The 21,939-nt window shown below is 68.6% G+C and overlaps 1 protein-coding gene across 6 annotated transcripts; it reads right to left on the minus strand.

The window, feature by feature from the left end:
* Positions 1–653: 653 nt before the first annotated feature.
* SYT8 (synaptotagmin 8) lies at positions 654–11,236 on the minus strand. Of its 6 annotated transcripts, none has more exons than XM_070059762.2 (9): positions 10,956–11,236; positions 2,593–2,700; positions 2,319–2,488; positions 1,996–2,085; positions 1,760–1,918; positions 1,507–1,674; positions 1,309–1,414; positions 1,079–1,212; positions 654–953 (listed from the first exon to the last, which is right to left on the minus strand). In XM_070059762.2, the coding sequence occupies exons 2-9, from the start codon at positions 2,687–2,689 to the stop codon at positions 720–722; spliced, it is 1,158 nt and encodes a 385-aa protein (XP_069915863.2). In that variant the 5' UTR covers positions 2,690–2,700; positions 10,956–11,236; the 3' UTR covers positions 654–719. The 6 variants fall into 6 exon arrangements, with proteins under 6 accessions (XP_069915863.2, XP_089167138.1, XP_089167162.1 ...); XM_089311012.1 differs by having other exon boundaries at positions 2,593–2,704; positions 10,956–11,214; XM_089311036.1 differs by lacking the exon at positions 10,956–11,236 and adding an exon at positions 4,832–5,287.
* Positions 11,237–21,939: the final 10,703 nt, after the last annotated feature.

Raw genomic sequence — 21,939 nt, forward strand, 5'->3', positions numbered from 1 at the left:
GGCCCCCCAGCCTCCCGCAGCCAGGCCCACCCCCCACCGGCCCCTGCCGTGTCCTGGAGCAGGGCCAAGGCCCACGCTGGCCACATCCACCTTCTCCTGCAGGCTAAGGCCCGGACCTCCAAGCAGCCCCAGGCAGGGAGCCGCATGGGCCTGTGTCCCCACCGCCGGGGAGCGGGTGCCCTGGAGATGTGCGCACGGTGGTGGGGGGGGCTCCCAGCCTGCGCCCGCCCAGCCCGCGGGCCCCTTCACGGGGGCAGAACGGCACCGCCGCCCGGGAACCTCTGTGTGACCCGAGGGGCTCCAGGCTGCCTGGCTGCCCGGGCAGGCCCCGCCCTGCTGGGGCCCCGTGCTTGGCCCCCGGGGCAGGATCAGCGGCACATTGACGAGGGCGGATTTGGGGGCGCTGAACTTTTCCAGATGCTCGGGGATTAGGAGCACATCCGGGCTGGGGCTGGGCCCCCAAAGGCCCCTGCACGTTGCAAAGATGTCTGCTGCCCCCTGCTGCTCATGCGCGGGAGGCAGAGGGGACGCCCCTCCCTCCGCGGCCGCCACCCAGGCCCCCTCCCCTCCCCACCTCCTCCCCGTCCTTGAGGAGGGCAGAGCGGTGTGTCCCCCACCACCGTGTCCCCACAGGGCAGAAGCAGGACACAAAGGAGAGAGAGAAGGCATTTATTTGGGGGGTCCCCACGCAGGGCGGAGCGGCCGAGCGCCCACAGCGCTCAGAAGCGAGGCACGGGCAGGCGCAGGCGAGGCTGTAGGCCCAGGGCCCGGTCCACCTCCCGGGCGGGCTGCAGCCGGTGCCACTGGGCCACGGGCCGCCGGGCGTGGGCCAGCATGTCGGCCCAGTGCTGCAGCGGCTGGCCAGAGGCCCGGGCACTCAGCAGCACCTTGCCCACCGGCTCCATCCGGGCCTGCGGGCCCCGGGCCCAGACGGCCAGCACCAGGTCTACACTCTGGGCGGAGCAGGGCAGCGGGTCCATGGAGGAGCGAGAGAGACAGAGAAAGGAGACAGCGAGCGAGCCTGGTCAGCCGGGCCGTGCGAGGCTGCAGCCCGCCCTGCCCCTGCCATGCGGCCCACCTGGATCTGGCTGAGCGGCACGGGGAAGGAGAAGGCCTCGTTGAAATAGGGCGCGGCCGTGCCGCTCCGGGCCGAGGTCTTCCTCCTCTTCCACTTCCTCCGGTTCAGGACGAGCTGGACCTTCACAAAGCTCTCTGTGTGGGCGAGAGGGCGCCCCGAGGCTGAGGGCCGGGCGCAGGGACCCCAGCCCTCCTTCCACTGTGGTGGGGGCGGGGCAGCCTGGCTCTCACCTGCCAGCGCGGGGCTCAGGCCTCGGGCCTCCAGCACCACCACGGTCAGCTGGCCCGAGCCGGGCACGTAGCGGAGGGAGCAGCACAGCTCCCCGACCTGCTCAGGCTGGGGCGGCGAGGGAGAGGGGCTTCAATCGGGCTGAGCCGCCGCCCGCCTCCCCTGCCCCCGCCCCGGGCGCCGGTTGGTCAGGGCCTCACCTCGGCGCTGCCCGGCGGGCCCAGCTGGTGCCAGCGCTCCAAGACGTGCTGCAGGTCCTCGCTGCCCAGGGGCAGGAGGAGCTCGCCCAGCGGCTCGTGCTCCGAGAAGCGCCTGAAGTTGAAAAGCTGCACCCGCACGGAGGCGCGGGGCAGCTCGGCCCGGGGGACCTGAGGGCGGCGGGCAGGGCCGTGAGCCGGGCGCTGCTGGCCCGGCCCTGCCCGCCCGGCCCCGGCCGGCTGGGCGCAGACTCACGTGGAAGCAACAGGTTTCGTCAAACACGGGGCACGGCGTGTCGTGGTGCACCCTCGTCTCATGCCTGTGTCCGGGCTGCGTGGAGACGCTGGCGCGGGCGTAGCAGTCCACCGTGCCCGCGGCCTTCAGGGCGGCCGCCTGCCTCAGCCCCACCTTGAGCTGGGAGCCGGCGGGGTGGGCTCAGCCGAGGGGCTCCCCGGGGCCGGCCCCGCCCCCCGCCGCCGCCGGGTGCCCACCTCCTGGGCCGCAGGGTCATACTCCAGGGAGAGCTGCAGGCGTCCCCACGGCTGCAGGCCCGACTCCAGGTCGTCCACTTCCGGCTGCACCTGCGGTGGACAGGGGTTCCACCCTGTGGGTCCAGGCTCTCGCCTCCCGCCCAGGCCACCAGAGGGCTCAGCCACGCAAGGCCGGCCAGACCCACCCGGGCACCGGCTGACTCCCGCACCCCCACTCGGACCACCCTGGGGGGTGGGCTCGCCCTTGGCCTGTGCCTGAGCTGCCCCACGCCCACCCTGGCGGTCACCCTCTCCAGATGGAGCAGGCCGGGGCCGCCGCTCACCGGGTGGGTGGTGGTGGTGCTGCGGGCACTGCCCAGGCCCACGGCCTCCTTGTCTCCCGGCTTCTTCCTGCGGCGCTGGCGGCGGCGGCAGCAGCACACGGCGCAGACGATGCAGGAGAGGACAAGGGCTCCCGCAGCGAGAGCGAGGACCACGAGTGCCCAGCGGGGCCCTGGGAGCACCGAGGGCCGAGGTGCGTCTGCGGGCGGCCACGGCCACCCCCGGCCCCGCCCGGCCCGGCCCAGCCACACTCCCCCTGGGGGTCCTGCCACTCACAGTGGATCCTGGACACGAGGTCTGGAATGAGCCCCGGCAGCGCCGTGGTGGTGCCAGCTGTGGCCGGGGCACCGGGGGTCTCCGTGGGCCGCCCCATCCTCCCACCAGCTGTCTTGGAGGAAATGGCCAGGGGGGCCAGGTCACAGAGGGGAGTGACCCGCTGCCACATCTGCCGGGCAGCCTGCGTGGCCAGGGACGAGGGGAGGGAGGGGCTTGGCCTCGGCCAGAGTATGTCAGCCTGGAGGCACGGGCCGGCCCTGGCCAGCACCCCCAGTCCCAGCCCCAGCCCCAGCCAAGCAGGCCCGGCCCATGCAGCCGGTCCCCGGAATCCCCCGCAGAGCGACCCCCACCACCCCTTCCAGGAAGTCCCCTCCCTCCCTGCCTGCCCGCCCCAGGCCCTGGGCCCTGCCTGGGGTTGGGTGAGGGGGATGTCTCAGCTTAGCAGGGGCCCTAGGCCCCACCAGAGCACGTCGGGGCAGGCACAGGCGGACATGTGGAGGCCCAGGCCTAGGCCCAGGCAACCTGGGATGTGGGGTCGGGGGCTGGTGGGGTCATGGGGGAGGGGAGCCGACCACTGCGGGAGGGAGTGGGAGCTGGTTTGAGCAGGCCCCCACTGAGGGCTGAGGGTGTGTTCCCGGCAGGGGGGCTGGGCCAGCAGCTCCTGGGGACAAGGGCAAGGTGGGGGCAGGCAGGGCCAGGGAGCGGCCAGGACATTCCTAGGCGGCTGACTCAGGCTGCCCAGGCTCGCCTGCACCTCCACGCCCGCCTGGGCCCCTCCCAGCACCCCACCTGCCCAGGGCCTGGGGTGGGAGTGAATCTGTCAGGGCTGCCCCCCGTCCCGCCGACGCTGGCCCACAGAGAGGCCTCAGCTCCTAGCAGGGGGCTGGGGGCCGCGGTGACCCCTGGCCTGGGGCAGCGCTCAACCCACTTCCTGCAGCAGCCAGCGGCCTCTGCGCCTGGCCCCAGGAGTCTGCGACGCCTCAGGGGCCCAGCGCAGGCCACCCCCTCCAGGAGGGCCCAGACCCCCCACACACAATGGATGGGACAGAGAGGGACCCCAAGCAATGGCAGAGACACCCCTCCTCGGGCTCGGCTCCCAGCCTTCCAGGGCCTCAGTGTTCAGGGGAGGGGGCTGAGCCCAGAGCCCCAAACACTTGCAGACCACACCCCAGGGGTCCCGGCTCCTGCGCCCCTGTGTGGTCGGCGAGGAGGCCCAGGCCTGGTGGGCCTCCTGAATGAGGAGCATGTGGGGGACAGGAAAGGGACGCACAGCCTGGGGCCAGCTTCCAGGGCTGCCCCTGCGCACGGGGTCTGGTTTAATGCCCGCCATGGCTCACTTTCCCTCTGTGTTGGGAAGCCCCACCTTCTGTCCTGCCCCCTGTCCCGTGGCTGCCAGGGCCCCCGTCATGGCAGCAGAGGGGTGAGGGTCACACAGGGCCGGGCCTGCGCATCTGTGGGGATCCGCCACTGTGGCTGAGCCTTGGCATCGGTCAGCACAGGCTCGGCCTGGGCACGCCTGTGCACATACCTCGTCTCTGGGGGTCTGAGAACCGGCAACGCAGGCCTGGCCGGCTTCCTGAGCCAGCCTCCTCGTGCAGGTGTCCCACTTGGATGACCCAGGAATGGCAAAGGCCAGCCCAGGGGGCGGATCCCCTGGCCTGGAGAGGCCCAGGTCCCTCAGGACCACCAGGTCCCTGCGGTGGTGAAGGTTCAGGCCCGCACGCGGCCACCAGGTGGCGCTGTCTGCCCCGCTACTCCCACCATGGGGCAGCGTCCATCCTGCAGGGTCCACGCCCAGGAGCCCAGTGCAACAGACCCCGAAGAGGCCACACGCGGGTGCCGAGAGACGTGCAGGCTCCCCTGCCCCATCCCAGGGACTCTGGCTGGGGCAGCCGGGGGCAGCCGGGGGCAGCCGGTCTTGCTGGGCGAAGCCCTCCCTGGGAGTCGGTGCAGTTTGCTCAGGAAAAGAAGCCTGGAAGGGGGCAGCCCCCCCACACCCGTCCCTCCCCACCCCATTCTGCTTGCCCTTCAACACCTGTGTGAGCCCCACCACCTCCAGGGAGCCCTCCAGGCCCCCCCCCCCGGCCCCAGGGCCTGCTGACGGTGCGCCGGCATCCGGGAGCCCTGGCGTCCACAGGCAGGGGTGGCTGGGCCCCAGAGCTGCCGCTTCTACCTGGACTTGTTGGCCCACAGGTGTCCAGGGCCACTCCCCGGAAAGGGGTGACTACCCAGGCCTCACCTGATGCCCACTCCTCCTGCGGTCAGCCCCAGGCTGTCCTCTCGGGCCCCGGGTCCCCTGTGGCCAGTCCACCTGTGGGACAGCACTGCCTCTGGTGACTGGCAGGGGGTGTGGGAGGCCGGGCTGCGGGCAGCCCCACCTCACGGCCGGAAGCCGGGCAAGTCCCCGGGGAGGAGGTCCCTCCCGAGGGCCGGGGCTCCCTCCGAGTGTCACCAGGCTGTGTGTGAGGGGTGACAGTCTGTCTGGCTGGCCCACAGGAGGGGCCGCGGGGGGATCTCTCTCTGGGCAGACGCCCTGCGGCTGCTGCCCAAGGGACCGGGCCAGGGACGGTGGGCAGCGGGCAGGGTGGCCGCGGGACTGCTGTAGGCAGTGCAGGGCATACTCCTCCAGGGGCCGCGCCGGCTACTGGGGACCACTCTGCCTGTGGCCGTGTGGCCACCTGGGCTGGCCCAGCCCCTGGCGCTCCTGGTCTCCCGTGAGCAGCGCCCCAGCCGTGCGGCCCATGGGCGAGGGAGCCCGGAGCTCCTGCTGCAGCCTGTGCTCGGGGCCTGTGCTGCGCGGGGGCCCACAGGGCCTGCCCCCAAGCTGAGCCCCTCTCTCTTGCCCAGCCGGTCACTGCGGGTCCCTCCCCAGGCCAGGGTGCCCGCTTATCTGCTGCTGGCGGCCGGCTGGTTAATACTTAACGGCAGAACCTGTCTCACCACCTCCAGAGGAGGCCGCCCAGATTCTGACGATGCTTTGGGGGCCCCCTGCAGGCGCGCTCGTGGGGACCCCTGCTGCTCCCCAGTGGCTCCAGGCGCCCACAGCAGGGGCTGCTGCTCCCTGCCACGCGGGGCAGGAGGCCGCGTGCCTCTGCACGCAGCTGCCGGAGGCTGTGTGGGGGCTTTGTTCCTCCCGGGGAAGAGGGCGCCTCTGTGGCACCACCGCCTCGGGGGGTCCAGGCAGGAAGGAGAAAACCAACAGGACTGCAGCCCCAGGCCAGCCCCGCGGCCCCGAGCCGGCGGCTTGGCTGCCGACCGCCCCGCGGAGACCCTGGCGGGGCTCCTGGCCCCTCGCTTCCTCTGAGGTCGCCTGGGGGATGCTTGAGGTTGGAACACGGGGCCAGCAGGGCGGGGGCCGGCGCGAGGGGCTGGCGCAGAAGAGCCAGGCGTGCTGGGTCAGCATGTGCACACACTGCCCACGCTGACCTCGTCGTGACCCCGCCCGGGAGACCCCCACGGCTGGAGGGGGAGAGGGCTGAGGGCGGGCACGTGCTGGCAGCAAGTCCTGTGCGGGTCCCAGCCGTGCCTGCCCGCCTGGGTCTCCGGGCTTGTGAGCCCCGCTCCTGGGAGTGTCTGTGCTGTCCCTGGAAATCTGGGGACACAGCCCTGTGTGTGTTCCCGGCAGCCCCAGCTCAGAGCACGTGGCTTCCCTGGGAGCCCCACTGATGGCAGCTCCCAAGGGACTCAGGGGCCAGCGGCCAGGGCCTCACCTTCCACGTCCCAGCCCAGGCCACCCCCGCCTGGCCCCAGCGGCCGTGTCCACCCGGAACACCCCGGGACTTTCTCCATCTCCTGAGAATACCTGGGGAACACACCCAGTTGGTGGGGACCTGGGCAGGGTCTCCCCACATACATGAGCCAGGGGTAGAGGGTGTCCTACAGCGCTCAGGGCTCCTGGACAGCTCCCGGATGCCTGCTCCCCAAGCCAGGGCCGCTGAGCGCCTGCACAGACGTGCGGCAGGTTGGCCTGTGCCGGGCCCTCGGCCTGCAGCTGCTCCTGGTTCCCGTGGTTTTGCTGTGCCAGGCCGCCTCACGGCTGTGAGTGTCCCATTCATCCCTGTGTGCGCTCTCTGTGCCGCTCATTCCATGGCACAGCTGGTGTCCGGGTCTGGCCCTGACCTGTCACAGCCGCCTCCACCCAGTCACCCCAAGGGGTCCCTGCAGATCGGGAGGGGGGGTCTGCTCCCCGAACACTGCCAGTCACAACCCTGCACACGGTCTCTCAGGGTATGAGCCGTCACTCAGGGTGTGAGCTGAGCTGTCACTCAGGGTGTGAGCTGTGCTGTCACTCAGGGTGTGAGCCGTCACTCAGGGTGTAGCCATCACTCAGGGTGTAGCCATCACTCAGGGTGTGAGCCCCCTGAACCCCATCAGTTGGAGCCTCAGGGCCCCACATGTGGTTGTCTGGGGATCTGAGTCTCTGCTCATTCGCTGATTTCTGGGGTCTGTACCCATTCCTTGGAGAGTCCCATGGCTTCTGGTCATCCTTGCTGTCTGTGTTGTGGCTGCCGGGCTCAACTGTGCATGTGAACAGCCAGCTTGTAACCCAGCCACCGGAACCCCGCAGGCCCACACAGCCCTGTCCCGTGTGGCTCTGCTCCGTGTCCTGCTCCTGGCTCCAGCTGCCCCTACAGCAGTGCTCCTAACACAGGCAGCACACGTGTGTCCTGGGCTCCCCAAGGAGCATGGGGACTCTGCACACGTGTGTTCTGGGCCCTGGGGAGTGTGAGGACTCTGCACATGTGTGTCCTGGGCCTGGGGAGCACAAGGACTCTGCACATGTGTTCCTGGGTCCCCTAGGGAGCGTGGGGACTCTGCACACGTGTTCCTGGGTCCCCTTGGGAGTGTGGGGACTCTGCAGACGTGTGTCTTTGGCCTTGGGGAGCGTGGGGACTCTGCACATATGTTCCTGGGTCCCCTGGGGAGTGTGGGGACTCTGCAGACGTGTGTCTTTGGTCTTGGGGAGTGTGGGGACTCTGCACACGTGTGTCCTGGGCTCTGGGGAGCACGTGACTCTGCACACGTGTGTCCTGGGCTCTGGGGAGCACATGACTCTGCACACGTGTGTCCTGGGCTCTAGGGAGCACGTGACTCTGCACATGCCCTGGGGAGCATGGGGACTCTGCACACATGTTCCTGGGTCCCCTGGGGAGTGTGGGACTCTGCACACGTGTGTCCTGGGGCCTGGGGAGTATGGGGACTCTGCACACGTGTTCCTGGGTCCCCTGGGGAGTTTGAGGACTCTGCACATGTGTGTCCTGGGGCCTGGGGAGTGGGGGGACTCTGCACACGTGTGTCCTGGGCTCTGGGGAGCACGTGACTCTGCACACGTGTGTCCTGGGGCCTGGGGAGTGTGGGGACTCTGCACACGTGTGCCAAGGTGCGTCTGTTCCTGCGGGTAGACAGAGGATCTCTTGTTTCCCTGAAGGCCCCGCTGAGGACCTGTTCCCTGCACCTGCTGAAGCGAGCTCCCGTGTGGGTGCCCCTGCTCCCGCGTCCTGGGACCTGGGCAGTCCGGATCCTCCTTGCGGAACATCCGGGTCCCAGGACCTCAGCTGCCAGCCCCACAGGCCACTGCCCACTCTCCAGGGTCCCAGGCTGCTCCCCCAGCCCCTGAGCAGCTGCGTGTGCATCCAGCCGACGCTGGGTCTGGCGTCACAGTGCGAGTCCCTCGCCTCTCTTCCTTGTCCACTGAGGGTCTGGACAGCTTGTCTCTCGCACACAGGGGCCCTTGGCAGCCTTCTCCTCTCAGCTCATCTCTCCCATGAGCCCCTGACCGCTGGGCTCCAGATCCAAATTCCACTGCAGCTGCACGGTGAGCCACAGCCGCTGGAGTCCTTTCCCGCCTGCACGCCGGGTCTCTGCCCTGTCCCTGCACGGCGCCGGGGCGGCTGCTGCCCGCACTGACCATGGGCCTTCGGTGCCCCTTCCCTGGAGGCCCCAAGCCACCCGTCTCAGCGGCACCTGAGCGGGGTGGGGACCCACTGACCCACGACCCTGGGTGCGTTGCCCTCCCTGACCCATTGCCTCTGTGCAGGTCCAGATGCACAGGACAGCTGGGTGCCTGGGGCAGGCTCCCCTGGCGAGCCTGAGTATTGGGGTGCTCTGCTCCCCACTGCCGGGGTTCCTTGGACACGTGTGCCCCTGCCACGGGCCTCCCGGGCCTCATGTAGGCCCACCTGGTCGGGGCCGCGGGCGGGCAGGCCCGAGCCGTGTGCGTCTTTGGCCGCCCCGAGCCCATTCAGGGGTGTCTGGGCCCGCGTGTGTGAGCCCATTCATTCTTGTCTCGCGGCACAGGGCCGTCTGCACCCCGTCCGCCCACGTCTCAGAGACAGGCTGTGCGCTGTGGCCCCGTTCCCGGAACGCCTGCCGGGCAGCCAGCAGCACATTCCGGGGTTTGGCAGGGAGCCAACGCAAACCCCGGGCCTCGCTGGCGCTAGGCAGCGCGGGAACCGGGTGGGGGGCGGGCGGGAGACGTGGCGGGGCGGGGGGACCCTGTGATCGAAGCCCGTCCAAAGCACACAGTGTCCGCCCGCCAGGGGCACGGCGGGGTGGGCGGCACGTCCCGGACGGGCTGCCAGCAGCAGTGGCTGAGTGCGCAGGGTGGGCGGAATATTCCAGACCCCTCCGCCCTGGCTGCCGCTTCCTGCCTGGGCCGCCCCACTGCCCACCCACTGGCTGCCGGGCCTCAGCTTGGGCGGGGGCGGGCTGTGGGGTGCCACCTCTGATGCCGCAGACCCCTGGCCAGGAGTCTCGGCGCTGAGCCCTCCCTTGGGGAAGCAGCCGGTGAGGCCCCCCGCGGAGCTGGAGCGTAGAGGGGAACGTGCGTGTGGCCCCCCTCCCCCCACCGGGGGCCGCCTGATGTCACACAGCCCCCTCCCTGGCTGTGCGCTAGGGGCTGACCCAGCTCTGTGGCTGTCACAGGGCAGCCCCCCGGCCCCGTCCTCTGGGTGTGAGGGGAGCTGGCCGCACCCTGGGTGAGGGGCTGCTCTGAGCCCTCTGGTGGTCTCGGTCTCTCCCTCTCCCTGGCCTGGGTGCTCCATGGGGCCACTGCCCCCCAACCCCAAGCCCCCCCCCCAGGTCAGGGGCTGCCCAGAGACAGCTCCCAGGGCTTCTGGGAAGACAGACAAGGCGCCCTTTCAGACATGGGCAGGCCCCGTGGGCGGCCCAAGCCCTGATGCCCAGCTGGAAGGGCCGGTCCAGCCAAAGCCCCAGGGGAACAGCCTCGCCACGTGGGGACCCCAGCGGAGGCGGCGGTAACTCACGCCTGTCCAGGGCTGCAGCCACTGGGCTCGGGCACCCACAGGCTCAAGCCTGAAGCCTGAAGTTGTCCGGGCCCAAGGGGAGGGGTCTGCAGGTGACAGGGCAGTGACCCCAAGCTGTGTCCCAGCTGCTCCAGGGCCAGCCCCGCATGTGTCCCCCTCCCCTGGCCCCTCTCAGTCTCCCTGGGCTCACCCCAGGGCAGCGGCTGGGCCTGGGGGCATGCACAGCCCAAGGTCAGTGGGGGCAGGCCCTGCCGGGCAGAGGTGACCAAGCAGGGAGCAATCAGCCGGGTTCCAAGCTCCCCCTGCCGACCGCTGGCCGCGCCTGGAGGCGGCCTGACCTCCGGCTCCCGCCCGACCCCTGCTCCTGCCTGCCAGCCCAGCCCGGCTCCGCCTGTGCCTGCTCAGCCCCGGCGGCCCCAGCAGGCATTCGGGCGCCCCCTTCCGTACGCAGGTGTCCTGTGGCCTGACCCTGTCTGTCTGTCTGGGACCCCTGGCCCCCCACGAGGAGCCTCTGCGAGCGAGCCAGCCTCTGCCCCGGGAGTCAGAGCCCCTAGCCCTCCTCCCCGAGACCCTCTCCCACCCAGCCAGGCTGGCCGGATCCAGGAGACCTGGGCACAGCAGAGGATTGGGCCACCCCCCAGGCCCCAGCCAGGGTGCCCCCGGCTGCATTCCTGACCAGAGGGCATCAAAGGCACCGCAGAGCCACCCCAGCAGCTGGGGGAGGCAGCGGGAGCCCGGCCCCCGTCAGCCCCAGGAAAGCAGAGTCAGGGTGGGGGGTGGGGAGCAGGTGCAGCAGGAGGAACAGAGAAGGGGGCAGGCAGAGGGGAAGAGGCAGCCTGCAGCTGCCCAGGGCGCCAGCACCGCAGCCCCTGCTGCGCCCCAGCCTCCTCCTCGCGGCAGGTACAGGTGCCTCTCCTCACCTGTGTGGCACGTTTCCCTGCAACACTCACGCAGGGACGTGCACACGCACTCACACGCGCACACACACGCACACGCATGCGCTCCCTCTCTCCTCTCAGAAAGCTGAGGCCCCAGTGTCCTCGTGGAGTCCCCCCCACCCCACCCCCCTGCCCTGGCGGCGGCCCCGGCCTCACGAACCTGCCCTGGGAGAAAGGGGTCCCAGCTCCCCAGAGACCACCAGCTCCGAGTGGTGTGCAGAGACGCAGCGGCTGTGCCTGAGCCCCGTGAGCCGACTCGGGCAGGCCGGGGCCCCCGTGGGCGCTGGCTGGGCTGCCTGGTGCTTTTGGGCCGTGTTCGGCTGGAGCCCAGGGTCTCACCGCCTCCAGCCCTGCTCCTGACCACTGGCCGCGGCCTTGTGTTCCAGACAGAGCACATGGGGTTCCACGGTGGCCAGGGCCTGGTCCAGAACCAAACCCAGCCTTGTCCAGCTGGGTGAGGAGGAGGCCTGGCCGCCGCCCTTCCCGGCACCCCTGCCCAGCCCCACCCAGCTCGCTGCCTGTCCGTCCTGCATCGGAGGCACCTTGGCCCCCGCCACCTCGGCAGGGCAGCTCCTGGAAGGCGGGCGCAGGGCTGGGAGCGTCTGGTGCGTCGGTGTCCCCCCGAGGGCCAGGAGCCCACCTGACCCGAGGAAACGCTGCTCCTCCCGGCAGCCCCTTGCTTGCATTCCTGGGTGACCTGGCCAAGGGCTCCACTCCCTGTTTCTGCCCTTTGGGGAATGGCCTCCGTCTCAGGGCGCCATCCGTGCCCAGGGAAGCGAGGGCACGGGGCAGGGGCGAGAATGCGGGCCAGCCATCGTCCCCTGCCTGCCCTGGGCATCCTCCTGGGGTCCCAGGCCCGTGGGTGGCAGCAGGGGGAGCTCTGCTGCTGCCTCAGGCCTGGAGTGACTGCATGGTGACATCCGTCACCTCTGCTGGTGGCCAGGGGCCGGCCCTGCCCCGATTGCTCTCAGGCACCCCGCCAGCCTCGTGTCCCGCCGAGCACCACCCCCGAGTCGGAGACCGTGTGTGGGGGCTGGGGCGAGCTGCGTGGGCCTGCCGGGCCCCCGCCCACCTCCGCATGCTGTGACAGCTCCTGGGTTTCTGGGTCGCTCACCACTGCCTCTCCCAGCTGGGCATCTGTCCGGCCTCGAGGGGCCCGTGGGTCCCGGAGAGGCGTCTTGGGCTGTCCGCTGGGCTCTGAGCAGGGCGGGGACCCCTCCGCACCTCGGCTCCCCTCCACCACTGCGGGCGGTACCAGTGCCCGCCTCCGAGGGCGGCCAGGAGAACCATGGATTCCCAGGTGGGCAGTGCCGAGAGCAGAGACTGGGGAGTGAAGGCACGTTCTGAGCATGTCCTCACTGCTGCCCGTGTGTCCTGTGTCACCTCTTGGTCTCTGTGAGCCCACCCATCAGTTCTCTCCACCCGACCGCCACCCACTCCTCCACCCACCCTCCTGTCCACCCTCCTGTCCACCCACCCTCCTGTCTACCCACTCCTCCACCCACCCTCCTGTCCCCCCACCTCCTGTCCACCCACTCCTCCATCCACCCTCCTGTCCCCCCACCTCCTGTCCACCCACTCCTCCACCCACCCTCCTGTCCCCCCACCCTCCTGTCACCCACCCTCCTGTCACCCACCCTCCTGTCCACCCTCCTGTCCCCCCACCCTCCTGTCCACCCACTCCTCCATCCACCCTCCTGCCCCCCCACCTCCTGTCCACCCTCCTGTCCCCCCACCCTCCTGTCCCCCCACCCTCCTGTCCGCCCACCCTCCTGTCCACCCTCCTGTCCCCCCACCCTCCTGTCCACCCACTCCTCCACCCACCCTCCTGTCCCCCCACCCTCCTATTCTCCCACCCTCCTGTCCCCCCACCCTCCTGTCCACCCACTCCTCCACCCACCCTCCTGTCCACCCATCCACTCCTCCATCTTCCCTCCTGTCCCCCCACCTCCTGTCCACCCACTCCTCCACCCACCCTCCTGTTCTCCCACCCTCCTGTCCCCCACCCTCCGGTCCACCCTCCCTCCCTCCCTCTCTCCAGTGTCCGGGTCCACGTTGCTGGAGACCTTAGGCCCAGAGGATTTGCCCGAGGCCACAGGAGTGGGGCACAGGAGCCTGCGCACAGGCTTTGCCGGCCAGGGGCTACTTGTGGCCGTGAGCACAGCCAGGCAGTTTCCCCAGAGCTCTGCCCTCGGCACAGGGCCCCCGAAGCCACTGCGTTCACTGCTCCGCCTGTGGCCTTGCTGGTCACACCTCATCAGCTCCAGGGGCCCTGGAGCCCGGGGACACAGCCGGGGCAGCCGAGCAGGGAGGAGAGGGAGCTGCGGTGCCAAGAACCTCCAGGCAGCCGAGCAGTCCACGCTGGCAGAACGGAGTGGACGGGCTGTGGGATGCAGACGCCCCCCACCCCTGACCCCGGGCGGCCCCCACCAAGCTCTGAGAGCATCGCTGGCCTGGCCCGGGCTGCTCCAGGGAACCAGGGAGGAGTCCAGTGCATGTCCCTGCAGGGGTCAGCGCAGGACAGGGCACGCGGGCTCCCAGCGGCGGTGCCCACCCTGGGCCCCAGCCCTGCACGAAAGGGGGCTCGGTGGGAGGTGCCGAGAGCCCCTGAGGTCCAGCTCGGCCTATGCGAAAGCAAAGCCCCACCCCCAGCGCATCAGCAGATGCGGGCGTGGAGGGTTCCAGGCTCCAGGAGCGCAGAGGCGGCTGGGGCGGCTGGGGAGGCGGTGCCGGCCCCTGCGCTGGGAGGGGCGTCCCCGGCGCTGCTGCACGGGGTCCACGCGCACCTGCTGCTGAAGGCTCAGGAAATGCCTTCCGGTGTCGGCCTTCCGGTGTCGGCCGAGCCCAGGTCAGACGGGGCGGGAGCGAGGCCCCTGGCTGGGTTCGGAGCCCTGGAGTCAGGTGCTCGGCCAGCCAGGCCCGCAGGTGGGGGAAAGCCCGGGAGCTGAGCGGTGAGGGGCGGGGTCCCAAGGCTACTGTGATCCACCCGACATCTGCGGGGGCCCCGGGGTCCGGGGGAACTGCGGGGTCTCTGTGTGAGTCCCCTCTGCCCTGGGCTAGCTGGCCTGGCCGTCACTGGAAGAGAATGGCCGTGCTCCCGCGGGCAGAATTTCGTCCATACGGAAGCGCAGAGCACACGGCGACCCCACCTGGACCCCAGCCCACCCCGCCCCCCACAGGAGCCCCGACTTCCCGCAGGTCACCCGCCCGCCTCGTCCTCTGCCGGCCCCTCTGTCCTCGGGGCTCCAACAGACGGGGACTCTCTTGAAAGGAAGCCCCCGGCACCCACAGCCACACACTCCTGAGCGCAGCATTAGCTCTACAAAAGGCTCAGGGGTGCCCAGGTGTCCCCCAAGGGGCTCTCGCGGACGGTGGCGCCAGCTCCCCGCCACACTCGCTGCCTTGCCGGCCCCTGAGCCCCTCTTGACTCATAGGTGGTCCCGGGATGGGGATGGGCGTTCGGCAAGATGCCACCCAGGAGCCCGCTTCCCACGTGGGCTGCGGCAGACCCCGGAGGAGGTGGTGACGCTGGAGAAGTTGAGTTCCTGCCTCCTACGTGGGAGATTCAGCTGAGGTCCCGCGCCGCCCCAGCTTGGTGGGCGTTTGCCAGGTGAACCAGGGGACGGCGCTCTCCCTGCCTCTGTCTGAATTCCTGCCGCTTTTTTATTGTGAAGAAGCGAGGTGTGGCCGACGCCTGCAGCTCCCGGATGGCGCCCCTGCCGGGTGCCAGGTGCTCTTCCGGGCGCCAGATCTCTCCTGAGACCTCAGACCTGGTGGGTTCACGGCCGGGTCTCAGCGTGAGCGGGAAAGGGGGCGTGCTCTCCGTCTCTCGCCCTGCGGTGTGGGTGGCCCAGCCAGTGGGTTTCGGTGTGGCCTAGAACCTTCCATGGCCCGGATCCCCAGGAGCTCCGGTCTTAGCAGCTGCTGGTGACGCTTCCGGCAGCTCAGCAGCCGCCTGTGCACACACAGTTTGATGGACGGCGTCACCCGTGCGTGTGTTACGTCCTAGAACCAAAGCCTGCTGCTGGCCAGTCGGCCCCTGGACCTGAGTCACGGGAGTGGAGGCTTCGCCGGTTAAGGGTCCAGGAGGTGGGAGGCTCTGCCTCCCCGCTCACCACGCGACCCCACCCTCCCCTTGCAGACGCCAGACCCTGCCCCAGCGCCCCACGAAGTGTGAGCTGGACATGCCCCCCTCCGTCACAGCCGATTCTCCCAGGCCTTTTGTCGCAGGCATGGCAGGCAGAGGGGAGCAGAGCCGGCTGGGGGAAGTTGCGGCCGAGCCCCAGGGGAGTTCGGCACCGGGCCTGCTGTCCAGGGGGCGCCGGAAGCACCTGAGAGGAGCCCCCAGCAGCCACGAGGACCTGGGTTCCACCTACGACTGGGGTGAGGTGCTGGTCCCACAGCAGCCTGGGGGACCCAAAGCAGATACCCCCCACCCCCCATGCCCTGCAGAGCTGGGAGCCAACCCACATGGTGGAACCCCCCAGTGGCGGGGCCGAGCAGCCCCTGCCCACTGCCCTGAGAGCCAGGACCCCGGCCGGGGTCCCCACACTGGGCCCTGTTGGCACCTGGGGCTGACGCGTTGGTGGCTGTGGGTCCCTGGTCTGTGCCACAGTCACAGCCACACACTGGCGTCCCCCTTGTGGGGATCGGGCTGGGGAGGGGCCGGCCTCCGGGCTCGCTTAGTTGTTAGCAGAATTCAGTGCCTGTGGCTGTGGGGCTGGGGTCTCCCAGCAGGGCCCCCACTGTCCCTGGGGAGGTGGACCCTCCACAGGCAGTTACATGGTCACATGACACGCAGTCACGTGGTCGCTTCCTTTCTTTGTTACTTTTATTTATTTGAAAGGCGGAGTTACAGAAAAGGAGAGGCAGAGGTAGAAGCAGAGAGAGAGAGAGAGAGAGAGAGAGAAAGAGAGAGAGAGAGAGAGAGCGAGAGAGAGAGAGAGAGAGAGAGGTCTTCCATCCAACGGTTCACGCCCCAGATGGCCACAATGGTTGGGGCTGGGCCAGGCTGAAGCCAGGAGCCAGGATCTTCTTCCAGGTCTCCTACGCAGGTGCAGGGGCCCAAGGACTTGGGCCGTCCTCCACTGCTTTCCCAGGTCATCAACAGGGAGCTGGATGGGAAGTGGAGCAGTGGGGACTCGAACCGGCGCCCATGTGGGATGCCAGCATCTCGGGCGGTGATTTAACCTGCTGCACCACGTGCCGGCCCCCTTCCTTCACCAAGGCCGGCAGGGGTGAATGTGGCTGGGGTCTCAGGCACAGGGATGTGATCCCAGCTGCGACAGCCAGCACTTTGTCAGCACTTTGTCATCATCTGCCCGTCAGAAGCAAGTCCCGCCCCTCGCAGTGGTAGAGGTTACTGAGGTCACGGTAGGCTCTGTCTGCCACCCTAGATAACTCTGTCCCAGGCTGGAGGGTGCAGATCAGCTCCTGGCCTCTGCCCACCCGACGCCAGCAGCACCTCAGAGCAGTGACAGCCCAGCGAGTCTGCAGCCCTGCCCTCTGCCCCCTGCCCTCTGCCCCCTGCCCTCTGCCCTCTGCCCCCTGCCCACTCCCGCTGCCCTCTGCCCTCTGCCCTCTGCCCACTGCCCTCTGCCCTCTGCCCTCTGCCCTCTGCCCACTCCCTCTGCCCTCTGCCCACTGCCCACTCCCGCTGTCCACTGCCCTCTGCCCACTCCCTCTGTCCACTCCCTCTGTCCACTGCCCTCTGCCCACTCCCTCTGTCCTCTGCCCACTGCCTTCTGCCCACTGCCCTCTGCCCTCTGCCCACTGCCCACTCCCGCTGCCCACTGCCCTCTGCCCACTCCCTCTGTCCTCTGCCCTCTGCCCAAAGCCCACTGCCTACTCCCTCTGCCCACTGCCCACACCCTCTGCCCCCTGCCCTCTGCCCTCTACCCTCTGCCCACTGCCCACTCCCTCTGCCCACTGCACTCTGCCCCCTGCCCTCTGCCCTCTGCCCACTGCCCACTCCCTCTGCCCACTGCCCTCTGCCCACTCCCTCTGCCCTCTGCCCACTGCCCACTCCCTCTGCCCACTGCCCTCTGCCCACTCCCTCTGTCCTCTGCCCTCTGCCCACTCCCTCTGCCCTCTGCCTCCTGCCCTCTGCCCACTCCCTCTGCCCTCTGCCCCCTGCCCACTGCCCTCTGCCCTCTGCCCCCTGCCCTCTGTTTTCTGCCCACTCCCTCTGCCCTCTGCCCCCTGCCCACTGCCCTCTGCCCCCTGCCCTCTGTTTTCTGCCCACTCCCTCTGCCCTCTGCCCACTGCCCTCTGCCCTCTGCCCTCTGCCCCCTGCCCTCTGTTTTCTGCCCACTCCTTCTGCCCTCTGCCCCCTGCCCACTGCCCTCTGCCCCCTGCCCTCTGCCCCCTGCCCTCTGCCCACTGCCCTCTGCCCTCCGCCCACTACCCTCTGCCCTCTGCCCAGCACTGCAGCCCCAGGGCCAGCACTTCCTTAGGGTTGCAAAACTGATTTTCTAAATCTAACATTTTTCCTGTAATTATTTTTGTTTGTTTTAAAGATTTATTTATTTATTTGAAAGCAGAGTTACAGGCCGGCGCCGTGGCTCACTAGGCTAATCCTCCGCCTGCGGCACCAGCACCCCGGGTTCTAGTCCCAGTCGGGGCGCCGGATTCTGTCCTGGTTGCACCTCTTCCAGCCCAGCTCTCTGCTGTGGCCAGGGACTGCAGTGGAGGATGGCCCAAGTGCTTGGGCCCTGCACCCCATGGGAGACCAGGAGAAGCACCTGGCTCCTGCCTTCGGATCAGCGCAGCGCCGGCCGTAGTGGCCATTTGGAGGGTGAACCAACGGAAGGAAGACTTTTCTCTCTGTCTCTCTCTCTCACACTGTCTAACTCTGCCCGTCAAAAAAAAAAAAAAAAAAAAAAAGCAGAGTTACAGATAGAGGTATAGAGGTAGAGGCAGAGAGAGAGAGAGGTCTTCCATCCTCTGGTTCACTTCCTAAATGGCTGCAGTGGCCAGAGCTGGGCTGATCCGAAGCCAGGAGCCAGGAGCTTCTTCCAGGTCTCCCACGCGGGTGCAGGGGCCCAAGCACTCGGCCCATCCTCCACTGCTTTCCCAGGCCACAGCAGGGAGCTGGATTGGAAGTGGAGCAGCCAGGACTCGGACGGGCGCCCATGGGGATGCCGGAGTTGCGGGCGGCAGTGTGTCCGTGTGGGCCAGGCTCCGGCCTCGCCCGGCTCTACCCTGTAGAATTCTTTAGCAGAGATGCACTTTCTCACAGTGCACACTCGGTGTGGGAAGAGAGTGGTGGCTTTCCAGCATGTGAGCTGTTTTGCGATCACAGAGGTAAACTCTCTGATGTGTACTTAGCGCCCCCCCCCAATCACAGTCACCGCCAAGGTCGAAGTCAGCCCGCCTGTGGCCTTGCTGCACTGGGGCCGGGAACCCTGGTGTCACTCGGCTGCCCCCTCCGCCCGGCCAAAGTCGCCGCGTGCTCTTGGCCCCAAGCTCGGTGGGGGCCGTGTCCGGATTCCCTCCCGCAGGGGCGTGGAACCCAGGGCAGACTTCGCTTTGCTCTTCCAAGCCCACAGCGAGAGGTCGGAGTTCAGAGAGGGCCTGGGCATCTCTCGGTCACCGCTGCTTGGGGCGGGGCCTTGGTGCCTTGGCTGGGATGCCCACGCCCCCTGTCAGAGTGCCTGGGGTCCATCGCAGCTCTGCCGCCGCTGATGCACACAGGGGAGGCCCGGCTCTGCTGCTGCAGGTGCCTGGGGATTGAATCAGCGGTGGAGACTGTGTCCGTGTCTGGCTTTCCAGTAAAGCACACAGCCCCAGGGTACAGAGAGCCGGCCGCCCAGTCAGGTCCCCGGGAAAATCGCCCCCAGCCAGCTCGAGGGTCTTCATTCGGTCTGCACCCGGGTCTTCACCCGGGTCTCAGGTTCTGCCCTCACGTGGGGAGGGGCTGGCACAGGCTGTCAGTCTGGGGAGACTTGAGGTTGTGATTGTCACACCTGCTGGCGGCCACGTCTCTGGCCACTTCCAAGTGGCCACATCGTGGTTTGGGAAGGCAGCCTCCTTGTTCTGGGAGGGGGCTGGGGTCCGGGGCTGGTCTCGGAGATGCCCTGCACCCCGGGACCCCGGCTCCTCTGACAGGGACATGGGCGGGAGTTTGGAGATCGCACACTGGGTGCCGGGGCCTCCGGTCTCTGGGCGACAAGATTAGGAAATATTTGCTGGTTCCAGGGGTGCTGGGTTTTCTCGATTGTACTGAAATGCAGATAACAACCGCTGCTTCTTATCGCGCAGCTCAGCGGTGCCGAGCCCGGGCGGGGAGGGGCTGGCTCACCCTGCCCACGGCCGGCCAGCGCTCGGAGAAGACGCCGACACCAGCGCCCGCGGGAAATCCCAGAGTCCTCCTCATGCAGCCGGAGCATCTGTCAATCAAGGTGACGGACACAGCACCAGCCTTCCGGCTCAGACACCGTGGGCAGCCATCGGGTGGTACAAACGTGGAAACCCCCCGATCAATGCACACTCGGGGAGGTAAGGTGGCTTCACGGCGCCTCAGCCACAGCCACAGGCAGCATTCACTCCGCGCCCTGTGGCCTGGAGAGTGGCCGTGGCTCCCCACGTCCCACGTGCGAGCGAGGGCTCTGGGGCTCCCCAGCAGAGGAAGGTTCGCTCCCTGCAGGGACGGCCCTCAGCGGCCACGCCGCGCACCTGCTCCCAGAGGGTGGGCAGCACGTCCCCGAGACAAGCACTGACCGGTAGACAGAAACGGGAAATGGAAATGAGAGGAGCCCAGGGCCCAGGTGCGTGGGAGGAGACGCTGTGCGCCGGCCCCGGGGAGCAGCCTGGGGAGGAGCCGGCCCCTGCACACCTGGGCTGGGCCAGCAGCGCCCGGGGCCCGAGACCACAGGCGTCAGCTATGTGAGCCGCTGTTCATCACAACTGCCGACAGGTGCCGGCCCTCACAAGGCTTCCAGGCCCCGTCCCAGCACGCAGGCATCCTCTAGGGGCGGGCGAGAACCAGCACCTGTTCAGGCCACCGGCTCTGCCCGAGAGACAGAGAGAGAGAGAGAGAGAGAGAGAGAGGGAGAGAGACAGAGGGAGAGAGAGAGAGACAGACAGAGACAGAGACAGAGAGAGACAGAGAGACACAGACAGAGAGACACAGACAGAGAGAGAGGGAGGAAGACTCCATGCTGCAGCCCCCGGCAAAGGGCCCAGCAGCTGCTGCCTCCCAGGAAGACCCCAGGGCCCCGCACACGCCTCGACCCCACGGCCTCCAGCTGCAGAGTGGTGGAGCAGGTCACAGGTCCTGCCAGACTCTTTGTCACGGAAGAAAGATCGAGGGACGCTGGGGCTTTGCTCCCAGGATTGGGGGAGCTCTGTCAAACTTGGGTGGACCCTGATTTCCTCTTCCGCTCCACTGACCCAGCTCAGTGACTGGAAGGGGCTGGTCACTGGGCAGGGGGCAGCGGGAGGGCAGGAGAGGCCCCGTGCAGGACAGCAGTGGGGCAGGGGCCTGCACGGATCTGGTCCCTGGGCAGCAGAGGGCGGTGGGGAGGGCCAGCTGCGCTCTGAGAACCACAGTCCACGCTCAGGAGGCTGCGTTTGCTCCCACGCATGCCAGGAGTCCTGGGCGCAGGCTGGAGCACGTGCAGAAGACACGGGGGCTGGGGCTGGGGCAGCGAGCTAAGCTGCCCCCTGCAGTGCCGGCATCCCAGATGGGCGCCGGTTCAAGTCCCAGCTGATCCTCTTCCCATCCAGCTCTCTGCTGCGGCCTGGGAAAGCAGAGGAAGGTGGTCCAAGTGCTCGGGCCCTGCACCCACGTGGGAGACCCGGTGGAGCTCCTGAGTCGTGGCTTCGGCCTGGCCCAGCCCCTGCTGTTGTGGTCATTTAGGGAGCAGACCAGAGGATGGAAGACCTCTCTCTCTCTCTCTCTCTCTCTCTCTCTCTCTGTCACTCCCTCGCCCCTGCTCTCTGTAGAACTCTGACTTTCCAACAAGTACACCTTTTTCTAGAAAAAAGGAAAAGGATCGAAGCGGGGTGGGGGGGGGTGCACAGTGAAGGGCTGACTCCCGCCGACCACTAAGAACACAGAACCCGGAGGGATAGGGAAGTGGGAGATGTCACAGCCGTCCCGGCAACTCCAGGGACAGCGAGCGGTGAGAGCGCAGCCTCGAGAGCCATCGGGGAGCAGGGCCACGGCCACGGCCACGGCGAGAGTCGCTGCCTCCACCGGGGGGCGTGGCCCCGAGGAGGACGGCCGCGCGTGCTGGGCAGGGTGGGGCCAGGACTGCGGAGCGACGCAGCCGCCCGGGGGGACAGTGGGCAGCAGGGGGCTGCTGCTCCAGGAATTAGCCAGAGGCGGGCGTTGGGCCTGGCGGGGAAGACGCTGGGGAGGATGCGCGCCCACACACGGGAGTGCCTGGGTTCCACGTCGGCTCCGCTGCCTGCTCACGGGGCCCTGGGGGCGGCAGTGGTGGCTCACGTGGCTTGGACCCTCACGCGCACGTGGGAGGCCTGGTCGCATTCCTGGCTCCAGTTGAAGCCAGGGCCCGGGCTGTGGAGGACAGCAGGTGGGTGCCGTGTGTCTGTCTGTCTGTCTGTCTGTGTGGCTCCGTGTGTCTGAATAATTCTTGTTTCCACAGTGCTTGGTGGAAGAGGCTGCTTGTGCACGGCCTCCCGCTGTGTGACCCGTTTTCTAGAACTTTCCACCCCAGACAGGCTGACCTTCGAACGCCCTGCCTCAGCTGGCCGTGGCAAGGAGGCCACCTTCCCTCTCGCTCCTGGAATCATCCGGAAACCGGGAACAATGCGCGCCCCTGTGCCTGCCGGGCCAGGGCCTTCCCGCAGCCGCCAGGAGCCTGCAGCAGCTCCGGGAAGCTGTGTCCCCGCCCACGTGTCCCGCGCGGCCCTGGCTGCCAGGTTCCCAGCAGTGGCCACAGCTCGGCCCCCCACCAGGAGGGAGCGCCAGGAAGCAGTGACCCCGACGCCCACGGACGCCTCCCGCAGCCCCCGCAGGCACAGGGAGCCGGCGGCAGACGTCAGGTCTTTCGGCCAGAGTCTCACTGCCTCCCCCAGGAACAGGGCCCCCCCCAGACATGGGGGCTGGGGAGCTGGCGCCCGGGGGCCACGCGGCCGTGCCCATGGAATTCAGCCTCCCCCACGGTAAGCTGCAG

The sequence above is a fragment of the Oryctolagus cuniculus genome, chromosome 1 (assembly GCF_051225735.1).
Source record: "Oryctolagus cuniculus isolate XC-2025 breed Fujian yellow rabbit chromosome 1, ASM5122573v1, whole genome shotgun sequence".
NCBI classification, from domain to species: domain Eukaryota; kingdom Metazoa; phylum Chordata; class Mammalia; order Lagomorpha; family Leporidae; genus Oryctolagus; species Oryctolagus cuniculus.